The sequence below is a fragment of the Calypte anna genome, chromosome 3 (assembly GCF_003957555.1).
Source record: "Calypte anna isolate BGI_N300 chromosome 3, bCalAnn1_v1.p, whole genome shotgun sequence".
NCBI lineage: Eukaryota > Metazoa > Chordata > Aves > Apodiformes > Trochilidae > Calypte > Calypte anna.
The window spans coordinates 7,920,202-7,938,660 of NC_044246.1; the positions used below are offsets into that span (position 1 = coordinate 7,920,202).

The 18,459-nt window shown below is 35.9% G+C and overlaps 1 protein-coding gene across 1 annotated transcript in view; it reads left to right on the forward strand.

Annotated features, from left to right (window-relative positions):
* Positions 1-18,459, forward strand: part of FMN2 (formin 2) — a 145,468-nt gene that overhangs the window by 14,637 nt on the left and 112,372 nt on the right. Inside the window, exons 2-3 of the mRNA XM_030447789.1 lie at positions 2,961-3,127; positions 16,240-16,389. Coding sequence (XP_030303649.1) covers positions 2,961-3,127; positions 16,240-16,389 — 317 coding nt within the window. The remainder of the gene's footprint in view (positions 1-2,960; positions 3,128-16,239; positions 16,390-18,459) is intronic.

Genomic DNA, 18,459 nt, shown 5'->3' on the forward strand with positions numbered 1-18,459 from the left:
ATTCTCATTCCAAACAAAAGTAGTTAAAAATCTGTGGAGTCCATTGTTACAGAGGTATTTTGCTACACCTAGATAAAAATATAGCCTAATCATAAAACATGATTTCTGATGGGAGGATGAATGTCTCTTGCTTTGACACCAGTACAGGTTAGGTCAGAGGGCAGCAAGGGAGGGACAGGTTTGTCACTGGCCTTCCTGAGCCAGCCTGGAATGGTCCTGCTGTAGTGCCACTTGGCTTGTACATGAAAGTAGGTGAAATATCAAATGTCCTTAGCAATGGGGAAACTACTTCATAGCTAAGTGGTGGCTTTCAAATAATGTTCTCCCTTGTAAAATAGCTTTAGGCTTCTCTGGACAACAGTGCTGCAGCCTCTCTTTGGGTGGTTCTGATGCCTGTAGTAACCATTCAATTTTTAGATAATCCCTATCTGGCTAAGTACAAAACTTCATTGGTTAACATTCTGTTCTAAATATATTGCCCAATAAGTACTTTAAACATAACCCATTTATTGTTGATAAAGGTATATATATATTTTTTAACCAACATTAACATTGCATCTATTTCTGTATGCATTGAAATCTGAACTTTTTTTAGCTTGCATTTGGTAAAGTCTGTTAACTGAACAGGCAAAATGTATTTCTGGAATTCAAATTTCTGTGTGTGCTGCCAGGTCTCCATAGTAATTGTGAGGAACACACAAGTTGTGTTAGAGCACAGCTTCATCCAAGCATTATAACCTTCGTTTTAAGAACCTGTACTTTTTTGACTCAACAAATAATTGATGCAAAGGACAGAATAATTGGACCAAAGTAAATTTGAATTAAAAGATTTGGGGGTTTGGGGTTTTTTTTTGTTTTGTTTTTTTGTTTTTTTTTTTCTGTGGGGCAGTTAAAAAGTACTAGCTAATATAAAATAATTTTTACTACCCAATTTAGTTCAAGACTGATAATATATTGTAGAGAACACATCAAGAGCAGATGGAAAAAATGGCATAAGTAATACAAAGTACAATAAGAGCTATTAAGTTCATTAGTGACTTTTTTGCATATGTATTTATTCTATATATCTGAATGCTAAAGTATGTTTAGAAAATAATAATTGATCAGAAATGGTAGGTAATAACCACTATACTAATTAAACTGTGAGTGGATGGCAACTAAGGCTGTGAACAAGTGCTACACAAATTAGCAAATGAATGGGTGGATTAAGGAAAAAAATAAAAAAGCCTCATTTCCTGTTTTGTCATTTATGAGTACTATTCCTGTTAATTAGGTTAAAGCTAATAGGTTGGGGAGGGGGCCATTATGCTTCTAAATGTCCAGAAGACTCTATAAACATGAGATTATTTAAATTTTGAAACATCCAGGAAAAAGAAAAAAAAAAGAAAACAAAGAATCAAATCTTATTTTCAAAAGTTGTGCATAACATTTTTTCTTCTCTTTTTTTTCTCTTTTCTCTAACCAAGGAATAGAGGCAACTAATGGGCAAACATAAAACAACTTGTGTATTTTACAGGTTTATTCCATGGCTTATGCCCTTGAATATATTGTATTGTCTCTAATGAAACTCTAGGAAACTTGGACCTGCAATTCAGAATTATCATATCTTTAGGTGTGGTGAGGAAAATCTTGGATTAAATTTTTAGAAGAAATTTCTATTCTTTATTTTAGGCCCTATTGTCATATGAAGTTAAAATCACACAGAAACTTTGGCCTAAATGTTAATTACAATTTCCTTTTAAAATTGTCCCCAGATGTTTGAAAAGAATTATATTTTTTATTATATTCAAAATCCTGGGAAATTCTAATTTTTAATAAAATGAACATTCAGAGATTTTGTACTTGTATTGGAAAAAACCCCCCAACAATATATTATCATTATTACTATTATTCTAGTTTAAATGACACTAAAATGCTTTCTTAATGCAGTATATGGAGAATACCTTTGGCTTCCAGCAAGTATGTGGGAAAAAATGATGATAGACTCTGATTTCAGTACAAATTGTATTTACAACCAGTTCCTACTAAAACATGTAATCAACTTATTACTGTTTGCCTTTTCTCTTCCAGTAGATGTGTTTCATATCTTAATTTATATCCTGTAAATCTGATCTTTGGCATCTTTTGACATTTTAGGGCTTTATCAAGCAATTTATACTCTTACATTGTAAAATTTACTACAGCTTGCAAATATAATTAGGTTTTGTAGTCTCTTTCTGTCAAACTGCACACAGCACAGATACTTCTAGCATTGTCTCCCATAATATACTTTATTATATATGCCCTCCTGCCATGCTCTGGTGAGATAACAAAGAAAACACTTTAATCATGAAATCTGAACCTCTAGTACAAATAAGTCTTTTTTCTCACTCTTCAAGAAAAGTTTTACTTTTTTGAGTTGCTGCTTGTAGCACTGCATTTTAGACTGGAGCACTCTGCAGCTCTGGAGCTATATTAACTACAGTTTTAAACAAAATAATTGTCTGGGGGAAAGGTTTTATTGAGAGTTTCTCCAAAGAAATATAGTACAGTTTCTTAAAGGCTCTGATAATTTTATGATATTTATTTAAAAAAAAAGGTTCATTCCAAGAATTGAGAGACTGGATTCTTTATAAATTATTAGAGACCCCGGAAAAAGTTTTTTGTTTCTTGATAATATCTCAGTTTTCCCATCAGGACAATTGTATAATATGAATAGGAAATTGATGTTACAATAGCATCCCATCATTTTTGTCCTACTCTACAGTGCAGGCAATACATGTATATTTTATAAAATATCCTAATTAATCAGGCTACAGATCAGTTCAAAATATTATATAGAAATACTTTATCATAATACAATTTTTATTTCATATTTTTACTTCTAATAGTTAAGATTTTCAGTACATATTGTAATGCCTTAATCTGGTGTTCCATAGACACTTACAAATTCTTATTGATCTGTGTCATCACCTTGGCAGGACGTACTCTGCTGGAAAAGCTCTTCAGCCAGCAGGAAAATGCACCACAAGAAGAAGCAGAAAAACTGTGTTCTCGTATTATTGCCATGGGCCTTCTGCTTCCATTCACTGACTGCTTCAGAGAACCATGCAATCAGAGTTCCCAGAAAAGCACACCCACCTTTGATGTAAGTACTGAAAAAGTTTTTTGCCTGTTTTGCCAAGCAAGACATGATTTAGCTATGTTTCAACGGTCTTGAGAGAGTTCTTTTAGTCCTGTTAATGAAACTTGACCTTATGGTCAGCTATTTTGCTGGGCTCATGTGTGTGCACTTTTGTATACAGAAAAATATAAAGTTTAAAAGGTTCCCCAATAACTTGGCTTCGTAACTTTTTAACTCATTTATTAATCTGCTATACTGTTCTTAACCTATTGTTTTCATTAAGTCTTTTTGTTTGAATCAAAGCACTCTGTGGGACTGCAAACACTTAAATCCCATATATCACCAAAAGTATAAATTAAAGGAGTAACAGAAAATAGCATGTTACAAAACTGTACAGACCACAAAAAGTATGTCTATGCTGGATAATTTTTTTCTTATTGAAAAGACTTTTATACCAAATTGTGCAGGGCTTAGTGCAAATTTGCTTGCATTCCAGCTTCAGTGTTATCTGTGCCTTTGGGCTGTCTGGCCATGGTGATGTTGCTGGTGGTGTTTGAGCACCATTACAAAACCAAGGTGCAGTCCTCATCTAACATATTTTTTCTTTCTTTTATATAATGACCTCAGTATTGATATATAATGAATTCAGTTTTGATATTGTATGATATTTTGCAACCCATGAAGCTTTACAGTGAATTTATTTTTATGACCCTTGCAATTGAATTTTAATGTTAACACTTTTTGTACTAGTTTATGTGACTGAAAGTAATCAGGATATTTATAATCACTAGTTAATGTCAAGGTAATGTCCAAATATTAACTAATCTACTTAATAACTTACTGATATAATTAAGATCATCCCTATTCTACACATTAAGCTAAACTTTGGCTAGAAACCAAAATAATGGCTAGAAACAAAAATAATGGGCATAGGTGTGAGAAAACTTCAGTCTTTCTAACTCTTAAAAGCTTCCTCATCTTCCCTGAAGAACAGCTTAACAAAACTGGTGAAGGGAAAATAGATAAAATAAATTAAAATTGTCCAATTAATTCTTAAACAAGCTTCCTAGATAACCTGGCTTTTCTACAGTACCATTTTATGATTACTCTCACAGTATTCAATCTTCGTTTGGGATTTTTTTTTTTTAATATTTTTAATATTTTTCAACTGTTTTTTGAAATTAAACGGAAAGTCAAGTGTGACTTTAAAAATGAGGTTATTCAGGCAACTTAACATCACTCACCATCTTAAAGTGTTCATGGTTAAATATCATTCATTCATTCATTCGTTGCTTGGCTTTGAGCATGCAGATTTCAGCAGGGCTCCCCCCAGGCTTGCTGCCAGCACGCTGAGGGCTGATAAGGCCGATGTGGGACAGGCAGTGTGGCTGCAAAAGGCCCAGCAGAAAGTGTCCTGTGAGGGGACAGCCAAGGCACTGTTCTTCCTCTGCTGTCTTTTCTCCTCCAGACTGATTCTCTGGGTGTTCCCAAAGGAGGCAGCAGTGTTATGGATCATGTTGTCTCCATGTCTCCTGACTGGAGGCCAGAGTGGATCACTGATGGCAGTCATTACGGCCAAAGCTGAGGGATTGGTTAGGGAGTCCTTGTGTCTCCTCTTTGGGGCTCCTCTGTGGGAAGTTCACCATAGAGCAGGATCTTAGGGAGGTGGTGATCCTCCATCCTGGAGACATGCCCTGCCCAGCACAGCTGTGTCCTCAGTAGCATGGCCTCAGTACTGGTGACCCCTGCCTGTTCAAGGACAGTGACATTGGTCACACAGTCACCTGTGGATGTTTAGGGTTGTACGGAGGCAGCACTGATGGAAGTGTTCAAGGAGTCACAGGTGGTGGCAGTAGATGCCCCATGATTCAGACCCATATAAAGGAGTAGACAGTACAATGGCTCTGTAGACACCAAGCTTTGTACTTTTCTTCAGGTGTTTATTGCTCCAGACTCTCTTAGGAAGTCTTCTGAATGCTCTGTGTGCCTTTGCTAATCTGGTGTCTATCTCTTTGTCTATCTTGGTGTCTGAGGAAATAATTCATCCCAGACAGCTGAACTGCTGGACTGACTTAAGCTCTGATTTGCCTATGGGGATGTGGGGATGATGGAAGTCTTCCTGTGGTGCAGGCGGGTAGAGAACTTCTGTGTTCTTCAAGTTGATTTCCAGACCAAAAAGCTCTGCAGCCTCTGCAAAGCAGGATGTTATGTGCTGCAGAGCTGCTTCTGTGTGAGCAGTGAGAGCGGCATCATCAGCAAAAAGCAACTCTGGGACGTGGTCATTTAGGGTCTTGGTGTGGGCCTTCAAACAGTTACTGGAAAAGACAAGCTTCTTCAGGCTGCTTAAAAAAGTCTGGCAATGTTTTCAGTTCTCCTGGTTTTACCATATATTCAATTGATCTCTTTTTCTTTGGAGTATTAAATACAGTAGTCTTTCCTATAAAAATATTTTTCTCCTCACTTAAACAGATTTTATCCAATTAGAAGATTGCAAAGCAACAGAAGAGTTAACTCTTCTGCTAAGACTCTTCTGTTAATAAGAGTCTTGTTAACTGTCATACCACACTTTGTGTGAGTAAGAGAATTATTCTAGATAACTTTCATTGATGATATCCAACAGGATGGACTTTCTGAAAAGAAAGAGTAGGTTGGCCTAGTGCAAAGTGGACAGTGTCAGCAGTTTAAGATGTTGCTGGCTTCTCAGTGATCTTGGTTTGAATTGGGCTATCAGTAAGCCACAAATGCTCTGTTACTACTTTTCTATATCCCTTAAATAATTCATGCTCCTGTAAAACAATGTCAGAAGTGGTGTGTATTCAACTAGTAGTGTGTCCTGTTTCAAAGATGCTTACATCTGTCTTGAACAGCAAGATCTCAAATGACTTTTTTCATGGTACAAATGTGAGAGCTGCTGCTGCTGAGCTTGGAAATATATTTCTACCTCAGCCTTGACCACAGTCCAGGAGCACAGACCTGTGCATTTATTATATGCCCTACAAGGGGTTAAAATATTTAGAACTTGCAGTGCAAAGTCTAATGGCCAAAAACTGCAAACCTGGGCTTCTGCTAGCTGATCTTACTTTGTAGAGTGAACGCATAAAATATCTTACTTAAAATAAAAGCTAATAGTTATATAAGGAAATGAAACAATTTACAATTAATGTGAAAAACCTAGGGTGATTTTGTCTTAAAAAATATGACTCAAGTCTGTGCTTTGCTTTTTTCCTGTTTAGGTTTTCTTTTTTGTTTGTTGTTTCTTTGTTTCAGATTTTTTTAAATCATTAGAACAGGATTTTAATATTGATGTAATCATTTATTTCAAAGCCAGAGGAATCAGACTAACCTTAAGTAATACTTCAGTGCAGCCCATCTAGAGTTACAAGGTGTATCATCTTTGACCTTACTCCAGAGATGGGAGCACAGCCAGTCTCATTCTTCCTTCATCTCAGAGTTTATCAGATGTTCCCCGAGTTCCATCTTGGATTTTCTCCAGTTTGGCTGCTGTCCTTTTCAGTCAGCTGGAATTGCCATCAACAAAGTTGCTGTGATTCTGTCTCAGACACGTTTATCTGCCACCTCATTGTCCTCTCTCCCTGCTACATCCAGCTCTGGTGCTTGCTTGTTCTTTGATGTTGTCTGGCTGTTGAATGGTTTTGTCTTACAAAATGTTTTTGTTCTTACAAAGTCCCTCAGATCACTCCTTTGGCATGGTTTTTTTTTCAGAGTTGCCAACTTTTTTTCCACCATAATCCTTCCTTAAATACCTTTTCTCCTTTTGTGACTGAACGCATGTGTTTCTGCACTTTAACTTACTATATACAATAAGTATATATATATAAAGTATATATAGGGCATGGACTTAAGCTCTGTCAGAGAAGATTTAGGTTAGATATTAAGAAAAAATTCTTTACAGAGAGGGTGATCAGACATTGGAATGGGCTGCCCAGGGAGGGGGTGGATTCTCCATCCCTGGAGGTTTTTAAAAAGAGACTGAATGTGGCACTCAGTGCCATGGGCTGGGAACCATAGTGGTAGTGGATTAAGGATTGGACTTGATGATCTCAGAGGTCCTTTCCAACCTGAATGATTCTGTGATATCCACTATTCCCCTTTTGCTTAAATGTGGTCCCACAAAGTTTGTTTTTTGAGGATGTCAGATTACAGTTTATGAAAATAATTCAGCAAATTTTGTTCACTCTATGATGTATTATTCATGATTTGAGATGAATATAAACAGATTATTAAAAGTCCTATTTTTTCACTCTGATCTCTTTTTCTAGATGTCCTCCAGAGAGTTAAATTTAGCATGGCTAATGCTGAACCCTCTGCTCTCTTGTAATGATTGCAATTGCACACTCTAATTACATCTTACTCATGCCCAGTGGTAGATTCTAGTTCTTCCTGCCTTACAACTGTGTGTATCTTGTGTCTTTTTTCTCAGTAGCTCATAAGATACCTGTTTTTTTTTATTTCTCCCAAGATATTCCAGGCTTCAAAGTGAGTCTCTGCCTCACACTGTGAAATAATTGTATACTACAGCTTTTACTTTTCTCGTTGGATCCTGTCTCTGTCTCTTCCATGCTGACTGACTGACAGTAATTAGGCAATGTAGTAACAGTAAAGACAACTCTGACAGCTCTCAGTTTCTTGGATGAGTATTGTAATGGCTCCTGGGAGCCAGTTTAAATTGAATTTTTAGCACTTGTATTTTTGGGTTAAGTTAAAGCTTGTGGACATGATGCTTGCTCCTTTGTTAGTATATGGCAAACAGAGAGGACCAGTAAATACCCAATGAAAGCAGTAAACTTGAGAATGAGCAGATGTCATCCATTTATGCTGAGGATGGTGTCCAGTTTTAAGAGGCTTGTAGCTTGGGCAGACTTAGAATAGGTTTTAAATAAGATTGGAAATGGCTCATTCCTGCAATATCTCTGACATTTCTGTCAAATTTCCAATCATAGCCCAAAGGAAGGAAACTTGAAAACTGTTTTAAGATGGTATATTTTGGTCCATTTTATTAAGTATTTCTTTCAAAACAGATTGTGGCAGATACCCAGAAAAAATATTACTCTGAAAAATAACAGTTTAACAAAGTTTAAAAGTAACAGAAGTAGACAGAGTTGGAATGTTTAAGATGTTGAGAAGCAGTAGAAACTTTCACTATAGCTCTTCCTGTCTTCTCTTATAATGCAGAGTATCTTAAAGAGTAAGCAAATGCACAATGGCAGATTCAATGTCTTGAAATGTGATAACTTTTTTCCTAGTTTTTTGTCTTCTGGAGAGGCTGCTAATTATGACCTCATGGATGTCCTGACCTCTTACTTGTCAGGCTATCTTTACAGACTCTCATTCTTCTGCTAGCATTTTATAAAAGGGGAAGAGTGTTTTGAAAAATATTTTTCTTTTCAAAAAAGGACCAAGCAAGTGTATGTGCAATTTCAATAAAGATAGAATAGCAGAAGCCTGTTCAAATAATGTTCTCTGAAGAATTGCTTGCCCTTGGAATAACTATTGCCTGATTTGCTTTCATTTTTTTTCCCTTTTTAACACTTGTGACTTGTTCAAGAGGACTTCTGAAATTTCAAATTGATCAAAAGTACCCTGACCTAATGATACATGAGAAATTAATGTTTTCTGAAAAACTCTGTTGGTCCCAAATGACTGCCATTACATTAAATAATCATATTTCTGTAATGCAGATGTACTTCTAAGCTTTTTAGCATGTTAACTCATTATGTTATCCTATTAGAGTAAAATAAACACAAGGCTGATCTGGCTAAACCACGCATCTCTGGCAAGAATGTAACCACAGGCAAGATTTGCAGCCACCTGTTGGTGCATCATAATTTAAAATACTGTAATTATCAGTGAAAACTTAAATGAATTTGTGATCCAGGCTTTATATTATCATTTTGTAAATGCTTTTGAGAAGAAAACTGAGCATACTTTTGTATCTGTACTATAATCCTTGTTTGGTGGACAATCTCTATTGCCCGCTGATGGATCCAACAACTACTTTTTTCATATGGCACTAACAAGCAATATCTTTTTCCATATGTATCTGAAATGCACAGACTTCAGATTTTCCTTTTGTTTTTCTTTGTTTCTGATGTTATTTTGTTTGGGCTATCTCTCTTCACATCTATTTCAATGCTTTTATTGGATGCTAGTAGTGTGTTGAGTACTGCTGTTAATTCCTTGATTCATAAATTATTTCAGCATATTTTGTAGTGAGGCAGATAAATGGACATCTTCTGGAAGGTGACTTTCTTTACTGTGTTACAATGTGAATGTGTACATAGGCAAATTTGGTTATTTGGGATAGGAACTGCCCCAGTCTGTAGATATGATGCTGGACTAGGTTGTCATCTGTTTCTGAACTAATGCTTCCAACAAGGAAGCAGCGAGCCAGACAGCATCAATGGGATATGCTGTAAAAATAGCTTTTTTTCCTATTATCTCCTGACCACCTGTGGTGATGCAAAAGCTTTTTCAGGAAATAAAGACACTGCTCTCTTTCTGCTGAGTAGTAACAGATGGTGGGACTTTTCAGGTCAGCTGGGAGAGGAGCCTAATGACAGGAAGGCTTTACTTAATTTTAATTTATTTAAAATGTTTACACCATTCAGAAAATTAGTAGTTTAATGGAATGCAAGCTGACTTCTTTCTCAGAAGTTGGAGAGCCAAAATACCAGTTTCTAAAGAGCAGCCTTCCTAAGAATTTAGTTTAAATTAAGAAAAATTATCTTTCAAAGTGCAGCACTAAGCTGGCAACCATGCTACATTTTTTCAGGTATACTTTGAATGCTTGTGAGTAACGTGCAAGATTGTTATGAAATTTGTCATGGCACTGTACTGGGGATCAGTAGCAATAAAGACTTTTTAAAAGTTGGAAAATGAAAATTGTGAAATGGAGCAGACAAAATAAATTCTTAATCTACTGTCTTAATCTTTGCTTGTCATGCATGTTAGCATGGAGGTTGAGTTTGGCTAAATCAAAGCACTCATGTCTCTTCTTCCTTTTCCATTGCCCAAACACTGTGTTATTTTGTCTTTTGTGAAGAGCAGCTGAATATTCCTGAAAGTAGTTATATGGAAACAGCTGGATGATCTGAAGGATTCTTGTTACACTGTTCCCCTGATTCCTTTTTTAATTGTAATTGCATATTTGTTTTCTAGTTATGTCTGGCCCTGCAGACTTGCAGCCTTCTCTTTTTTTTCTTTCTCCTTTCTAGTTACTTGTAGTGATGCTACTATATAAACTTTCAACTGGGGTATTTCATATGTAGGTTTGTGTTAGGTTTTAATGCTTTTTCTTGTAGAGAACATTGCTTACTTGGGTGTTATGCTAAAGAACAGCTTTAAGGGGCAGGTACTGGATGTTTTCACCACCTGTTTAGATTTTCATAATCATTGTGTGTCTGGTGTAGGTGGTGGTCATCCTCTCACCTCAAGAGATCTTTATATCTCTTGACTTTCTGTATGCTTTTGTTCAATTTCTTAGGAATGACACTCATAACTGAATGTCTTTTTCTAGCTTGGAATTGAGAATACAGAGAGATGAATTTGTCTCTTACATGTCTCTGTTTTCAAGAGGAAGTTGTTACAGTAATAACTGTTACCTTTTCAAATGGAATAGAGAAGAAAACCGGAAAACCAGGAGAATATGGAAAAAAAAAACCCAAACTTATATGGGAAATTCAGATTTGTCAGAAGGCAAACTTATTGCAGGACTTCGTCAGTGTAAGTGAAAACAACTCCTGATGGAAAACGTCTTGCCTTAGTTTATTAATTCTGGAGAAAGTGAATGAGAGCACACATCATCAGGTGTTCTAAGTAAGAGTTAAATAACTTAGTGGTCTTGGGATGTGGCATTCCAAGTGAGAATTCAAGTTGGATGTGTAAGGAGATTAGAAATTGAAGTTCTTTTGTTTCATAAAAGGCTAACCACTGCTCTCACTTCCAAGGAAAGTTTATTGTAAGCTCACCAGTTCAGGCTTTTCAGCTTCCTAATTTCCTTTCCCCATGAGAACCCTGACTAGAGGACTCTTGGCTCTGTTGGCATCTCATATCCTCAGAATATTATGAGTCTTGAGGAAGATTTGATAGGATCAAGGGAGTTTCTTCTGTTTTGTTGAGGAGATTGAAGTCATTTCATGGAAAATAAATGTTTCATGGGTTTTTGATGGTTGAAATGTTTTTAAATGAGTTGTTAAGGCCCATGAGTTTTTTGTACAGAAAACACTCAAATAAAATGTTCATTCATTATATTAGGTTCATGAGGATAAAGTGCTACTTCAGCCATATATTACAGTAGTATGACTGACTTGCTGTGTTTCAGTCTTGGAAGGCATCTGTACAGCCAAAGGTACCACAAGCTGAGAGCCATGTTTAATCACTGCTTTGGTTCTGTCAGTGGTCAAAAAAGATCTTTTTTACTGAACCTCTCCTCAAAAAGTAAACCACTTTCCCCATTCTTGATAGTATTGATTTATCTATTTTAAAAGCTGCTTAAAATAAAGCAGTCTTCTGCTGATAAGAGCATTTTGAGATAGTCAGGCTCTAATTTCTTGAACTAAAACCTTGCTTGTCCAATAAACTATTTATATACAGTGGGAGCACTCAGTTGGCTTTTTTTTATTTTAGAGGTTGTACACACAGTATATTAGAAAGATAAAACTCCCTGAATGGAAAAAATGCTTCCTTCCATGCACTTGAAACAGTCTAAATGATGAACAGTTTTATACATATGTGAAAAAAAAGCTCTTTGGAATTCTTAGCCAGGAAAATACTGCCTGAGTCATGGAGTCTGGCCCCTGGTTATCCCAAGTGCAAGAAACTAATTCTTCTGTAAGCTTATCTAGTTTCATCTTAAATGCAGTTGTAGTTCTTCTCCCCACTCCACCTCTTCCCATTGGAAAACTGTACACATTCAGACTGATTTGGTGAGTAGGAATCTTCTTGTAAGTACCACTTTGTGTTTATTTCTGGCCCTTTTATGCCTGCCTGCAGACATGCCACCCCTCCTGCCCTCTTCAGGATTATTTTGAATGTTTGGGGCTCTCGTGAGTGCAATCTTATTATTGCAGGTTAAGGCCTGATTCCATCATGGTTTAATACAAGCACTCAGGGAAGTGCTAATGCACTTCTCCATCTCCTGCTCTGCTGAGCTGAAGGCTGATAGCAGTGTGTTTCTGTACTGCCCCACCTTTCCCATCTCACCATGCATGGTCTGACTGGATTTGGTTTGGGGTTTTTTTGTTTTTTTTTTTTTCTTGAGTAATTTCAAAATAATTCTGGACAGATTTTTACCCCTGGATTCTCACATCCACACAACCAGTCTGGACAGCTGTGTATCCACTTATTGCTGTTTCAATTCCATCTTTTGTACCTCTCTTAAATGTATTTTTCACTATTTTTGTCCTTCAAACTGGAAGCAGCTAAAGAGTTGAAAAAACCCCCATGAGATGGAATTAAGTGTAAAGTCATATTACCTGCCTATCTCCAGGACTGAGAAACATAGATTCAAGGTTGAACATCTTATTCCTACAGAGGTGGCCATACTGATCTCTAATGCAGTCTGTGGCCTGGGGAAAAAAACTGGGATTTCTGTGTGAAAGATCTGTGATCCCTTTCCTGAAAAATCAAGATTCACCAGTATGGCTGCTGACACTTGCTGCAGGTCTAGCTCATGGGCTCTAGTTTTGGATTCCCCAGTCTCTTTCCATTTGTCATTTGCTAAAGGATCTTACTTTGAGAAGCTTAAAGCTCCCATCTTCAAAGATCAGCAGGCAAGCCTGTCTTTAGCCGAAGCAGTGAAGGAGCATCATTCATATTTAATATAATTTGCAACTGAACTATAACACTGTAGTGCCTGAGAGTGAAAATTTGGAACAAAAAGCCATTCTTTGTGCCTGCTGATACCTGGCTCAGGAGAGAGTGAGTTAAACTACAGACCTGACTCTCTGACTCTATTGTAAATGCATCTATGAGTGGTAAAATATCTATTGATTACATACATCAGATCCTGCAGGCAGTTTGCCTCGCCCATGTGAGGATGCTCTGCAGGTTTCAGACCCGGTGGAAAGTGCTGTGTAAGGATGTTTGGAAACAAGAACTCTTCTTGACATCATGTTTAGTGCACTGGACTCAGACAGCTTTAAGCTTTCAATGTCCACCCAGAAATTAGTCTGGATAAATAAGACTGGCTCAGAAGAAGTGCTTTAAATGCTTAATAGTGGAGCCTGAGAAAGATGAAGTGGAAATTCCAGATGTATTCAAAGATTGATCACGGTAAGAATATTCACTGGCTGTGCTTAGAGTTATATCTAGTAAAAATTGCCTCTGAAATGAAAAGATTAAAGGAAAAAAATTGGATGTGGAAATCCAGGTTTGTGGGTGCTTGTATTACAGTTATTAATGATCAGAGCAAATCTGGGTTGGGGGGGTATTTGGACAATTTAATTTTTTTTGCTTGACTAGTAATTCATCATCATAGAATAGGCTGCATATATCTTCAAAATATTGTAATAGTCATCCTTGTTTATGGCATTATCAGATTTGCAGAAGGAGAAATGAGATGAGTTTAGTATATTAGCTAAAGACAAAAGGTAAAAAGGATTAGATTTTGGACAGTATCTTGTGTGAATAGAAATTAAGACATTCAAATGATTAATTTCTTCTGAAGGTCACAAAAGTGGTGATGGGGTTAATTTTTTTCCCATTTTAAGTGTCGTTTATGAGCTATCAGCTGGAAGTCCAGAACTTCTGGCTACCTTTCTGTCAGAAAGGTTTCTCAGTTTTTCAATTATATTTATAAGTTTGCAAGTAGTCTGAATGTAGCTGTTAAATATTTTGCTTATATGCTGAACATGGATACATTTTGGTTATTGTGCAAGTCTCTTCAAGGCATTTTTGCAAGTTTATGTTTACTTCTTTATATTTGTATTATATGATGTCTCTAATCCATCCTCCTCCTTTATGTTGAATAGTGAGTTAAAAGAATCCCAAAAGAAAAAACACCACATACCAAAACTACTGTTATTTATTCTCACAACAAACTCTCCCATGCTGGGTTACAAGCTGGTTATGGAGTTGTGTGATGTCTTAATTTGTAACTGTTCATAGTTCATATGCTGTAAATTATATCAGGAATGACAGAGGTATCTGGTATTTTACTATACTCATAACATATCTCAGCTGTACAATAATTCCGAGACATGCCATGGCTTTTGTAGTATATTTAATTCAGGTAGACTAATCATACTTTAAAAAATTGTTAAGTGATTGTAATATACCTTTCAAGAACTTGGATGGTGAAATATCTTGTTCAGGATTTATTGTCTTTGTGGTTCATGCTATGTCAGTATTATTTACAGTCTATTGTCTTCTGTTTTATCACCCTTTAACCCTTCATGTAACCCCACTGTGCCTACCCAGCTAGCCCTCTGCAGAGCTTGTTCTCCCCTGTGTTCCCTGTAAGGTAGTAGAGTGGGGAAAAAAAAATCTGCTTTACCTTGACTTGAATCTTACCTTCCTCTTTATTTTTGTGAATTGGATGGTGCAGAAAGAAGACAAGTAACAAAATCCAGCACTTCTTCACAGAGTCTGGACAGTAATGGAAATTATGCTGAAGCCCACAAATGCCTATCCCCTAAACACCAGAATTAAATTAAGGGAAAGTATTAAGTTATTGAAAGAACTATGCTAATAAGGCTACTTGGATGTTCAGGTGTAATAAGAGAAATAAACAAAAGACAAGGTTTTCAAGGAGCAGACAGTTGGGGGCTGTGTAGAGAACCGGATGGGTTTTTGGATTAAGCTTCTTATCCATTAATTTTTACCTTTATCTGAGGTCTGCGTATGTGGCTGGATTTTTGCCATGTTTTCATGTTGAAAAGATCTAGTGAGCTTCCTTTGACTCTAACTGTTTGAGGAACACTTTGTAAACCAAAATGTTTTTCTTTAAAACCAGCATTTGTCTGTTCTAAGTTACTCTCAGTAGAATGTTATCACACTTTTCACAACAACAAGAGGAAGCTTAGTCAAGTGGGTAGTGAATATCCCTAAAAAAGTGCTAAATTATTTTGCTCTTCCCTCTGTATGTCTCTTCAATGCTTATTATTTGTGTAAAAATTTTAAAAAATATAATCTAAAAATGAAATATGCAACAATACAAGCATATATGAATGAAGTGTAATGCACATGATCTCTGTAAGAAGATTCTAGTGTGTAATATGCCTGTATTTTCATCCTGTGACTTAATTTTTTCACCAGCTTTTTATTACAATATTTGCATATTTCCAGATGTTGCTGTGATTAATCTCTATAGTGTTTACTGGATTAGAAAGCTTTAATCACAAGTTGTGCATGTTATATACTGGGAGTCACAAGAATGACTCCGGAATTGTGGTCAGCTAAAATCTTTCTTGGCTTAAAGCATAAGTTTGCTGTAATTTTCATCAGACAGTCTGGATGTCTCCTGCCTTTAATAAGTGAATCAAACTCAAAGCTATTGAGTAGTAAGTTTATCATCTGATTTGTGCCCAGAGGATTGATAGTACTTTTAACTGTTTGTTGTTTTTAAGAAGCTTATTCTAAAAGCAAACCCACCTTTTTACCTGCCTTTCTATGAACATGGAAACATGAATGAATAAAGCAAGGGTGCAAAGAATGTTTCATTTATGCTAAAATAATCCTGTTTCTTTTCCTTGCTTGTGTATTTGGTGTAAAAATATTACAGAGAGTGGACTAAACTATTTTTCTGTAGCCTATAAACGTATGAAGAAGTATGGTCATAATGGACATAACCAGAACCTGATATCTCTCAAAGGAAAGAAGTGTCAAAGAATTTCTCATGCTCAAAGAAGTGCTGCTCTGTGTTTTATCACCTCATCATGCCATAGATAACTGAATGATTACATTTTCTATCTATAATAGAGGTAATTCCAAAACTGAAATATCAAATTTCTTTAATATAGATGGAGAGCAACAAACAAGTCTGCCTTACTATAGGGGTGAATATTGAGCTGTTTGTGTTGAAAAATATTTTGAGCTTTTGTTTGTTTGTTTGTTTGTTTTCTATGTGAGCTTCTCAATCTTTTTTTTCTTTTTTTATTTCCTTTTAATAACCACAGCAAGACCAGCTTTATACTTGGGCTGCAGTTAACCAACCCACACATTCATCAGATTACATCGAAGGAAACTTTCCACGTAAAATTCCACCTGTGTGGCCCCCACCCAAACCTCCAGATGAAGAACAAAGACTCAAAATTACAGAAGGTAAAGTTCTTGGACACAGACAAGTTATTTGTATAGCTTTAATCATACTTTAAAAGAGAGAGAAAAGAGAGAGAAAGCTGCTGTCTATTAGAATCCAAGATATAAACTAAATATCTTAACTGCTCCATATTTTGATAGTGGGTAGTATGAATCTAATAAAACTGCTGAGCAAAAATTCATCCTTTTTGTTAACAACCAAGATGTGCATCTGCTGACTGATGGATCTTAGTAGGTGTCATAACCTTTCTTCTTTTCCAGTTTACCTTCAGAGCTATGAAATATGGATACTCTTCTTAAAAATATGAAAAACTTCAGAAGGTGGTAATCTGAAAGTTACTAGATTGGTGCAAGGTATTCCATGGTGGCTTCAGCAGTTCCCTGCTGACAGGGGAAAAGTGTATCTGAAAAAGCAGCTCAGGTCTTGGGTACAAAGCCAGCTTATTTTAAAATTTTTGAGGTTACTCTACCAGCCAATTTCTGAAATCTTCTGCATGCTCATTAAAAGCTTTGTTTAAGCTGAGAGTTAAAATAAACCCCCTTGCAGCTTACAAAGAAATTTAGAAGAGAATTTAAACCCTGTTTTCTGTTAGTAGTGTTGATGGGTAAATGCCACAGGTTCTTGGAGGATTAGTTTTGCTTTAGTTAGCATTCAATGGCTCTCAACAATTACAGGCTGCATTCATTTCCGTATCCTCCATGGAGAGAAGCTGGGAGCTCTCAAGTTTTCTGTTTCCTTCCACTTTTTTTTTCATTGCTCACATTTGAAGAATTAAGTCATTATTTCAACAGTTCTCTTTGAAATGTTTGTAGGCTTTGGGTGGACTGAATTCCAGATATGCTTCTCTTTGGGACTTCTCTGTTTCTTCCTCTAGAAACATGAGCAAAATATTCCTTATATGGCCACCATTTATCATAGCAACACTTCAGTTTTAGTAGTATCACTTATTCCAATGTTCACAAGCAAAATAAATGATGCCAACAAAAACACAATACTGATATCTTATTCTGTTTACACTGTGGCTTTCACTAAAGCAGCTGTATTAGTGATCCAGGAAACAGTTCTGTATCTGTCCCTCTGATGCAATTCAGAGTGTGGAAAGCTGCACTGTTGGAATGTTGGGCTAACAGTGTTTGACTAATATTCTAGTATTTTATGTTGTTTTCAATTAAAGTGCTGTCATAGGTGGTAGTGGACTTCCAAGTATTCTGAGAGAACAGTTTGTGATTCTCAATGTGAAGAGGAACCTAATGGATGTGTGACTGGAGTCATTGTAAAACTACTTTGCATTGGAAAAAGAAAAGAATGAAAATTTTATTATTTTAGTTTGAGGGTTTAGCCCAGCACGGACTGATGCAAACCAACAACAGCTTTGTTGGTGTAAAGTCTAGAAGAGAATTGGTTACATAGAATAGTTTGAAAAGTAAAGATTTTTTGCAGTTTTTACCAATTTGGAAGAGTTTTTCTACAAAATTATAAACTTAATAATTTTTAAATATATTCCTTTTATGCATGGATTTTTTTTCCCCCGTATGTTGTTCTGTTTAATATTTGACTTGTCTGTTCCTTATATCAACCACCCAAGGAACTGCAAAAATATTATGAAAACAGAATTAATAAATTAAACTGGGAAATTGTGTATTGTGACTATTTCTAAATGGAACATAAATAGTTCTCAAAGATACTGAAATGTTAATTTTCAGTGTGAATTAGGACATGGAGAGAAAAGGAAACATTATAATTGCTCTGAATACAATTCAGGCAGATGAATAATTTCACTTTTTGTTTGATTGTTTGCATGCTTGCTTGGTGGAAGAATCTGGAGGTAAGTGATGTTTCATGTGAAGCATGGAGTATCAACACCTTCCCCAAGATTTGTGGCTAAATGTATATGCACCTTTGAAAGATGTAGGCTGCAATTATTTCTTAAAGGATTTAAATCATTGTGTGCATAGTAAATATTTTGCATTGTAAGTAATTATTTCTGTATGTATTAAACAGATACAATATTAAAATTGCATACAATTGTTTAAAAAAGAACAAAAAGCCAAAGATTTTAGATAAAACCTATTAAAAG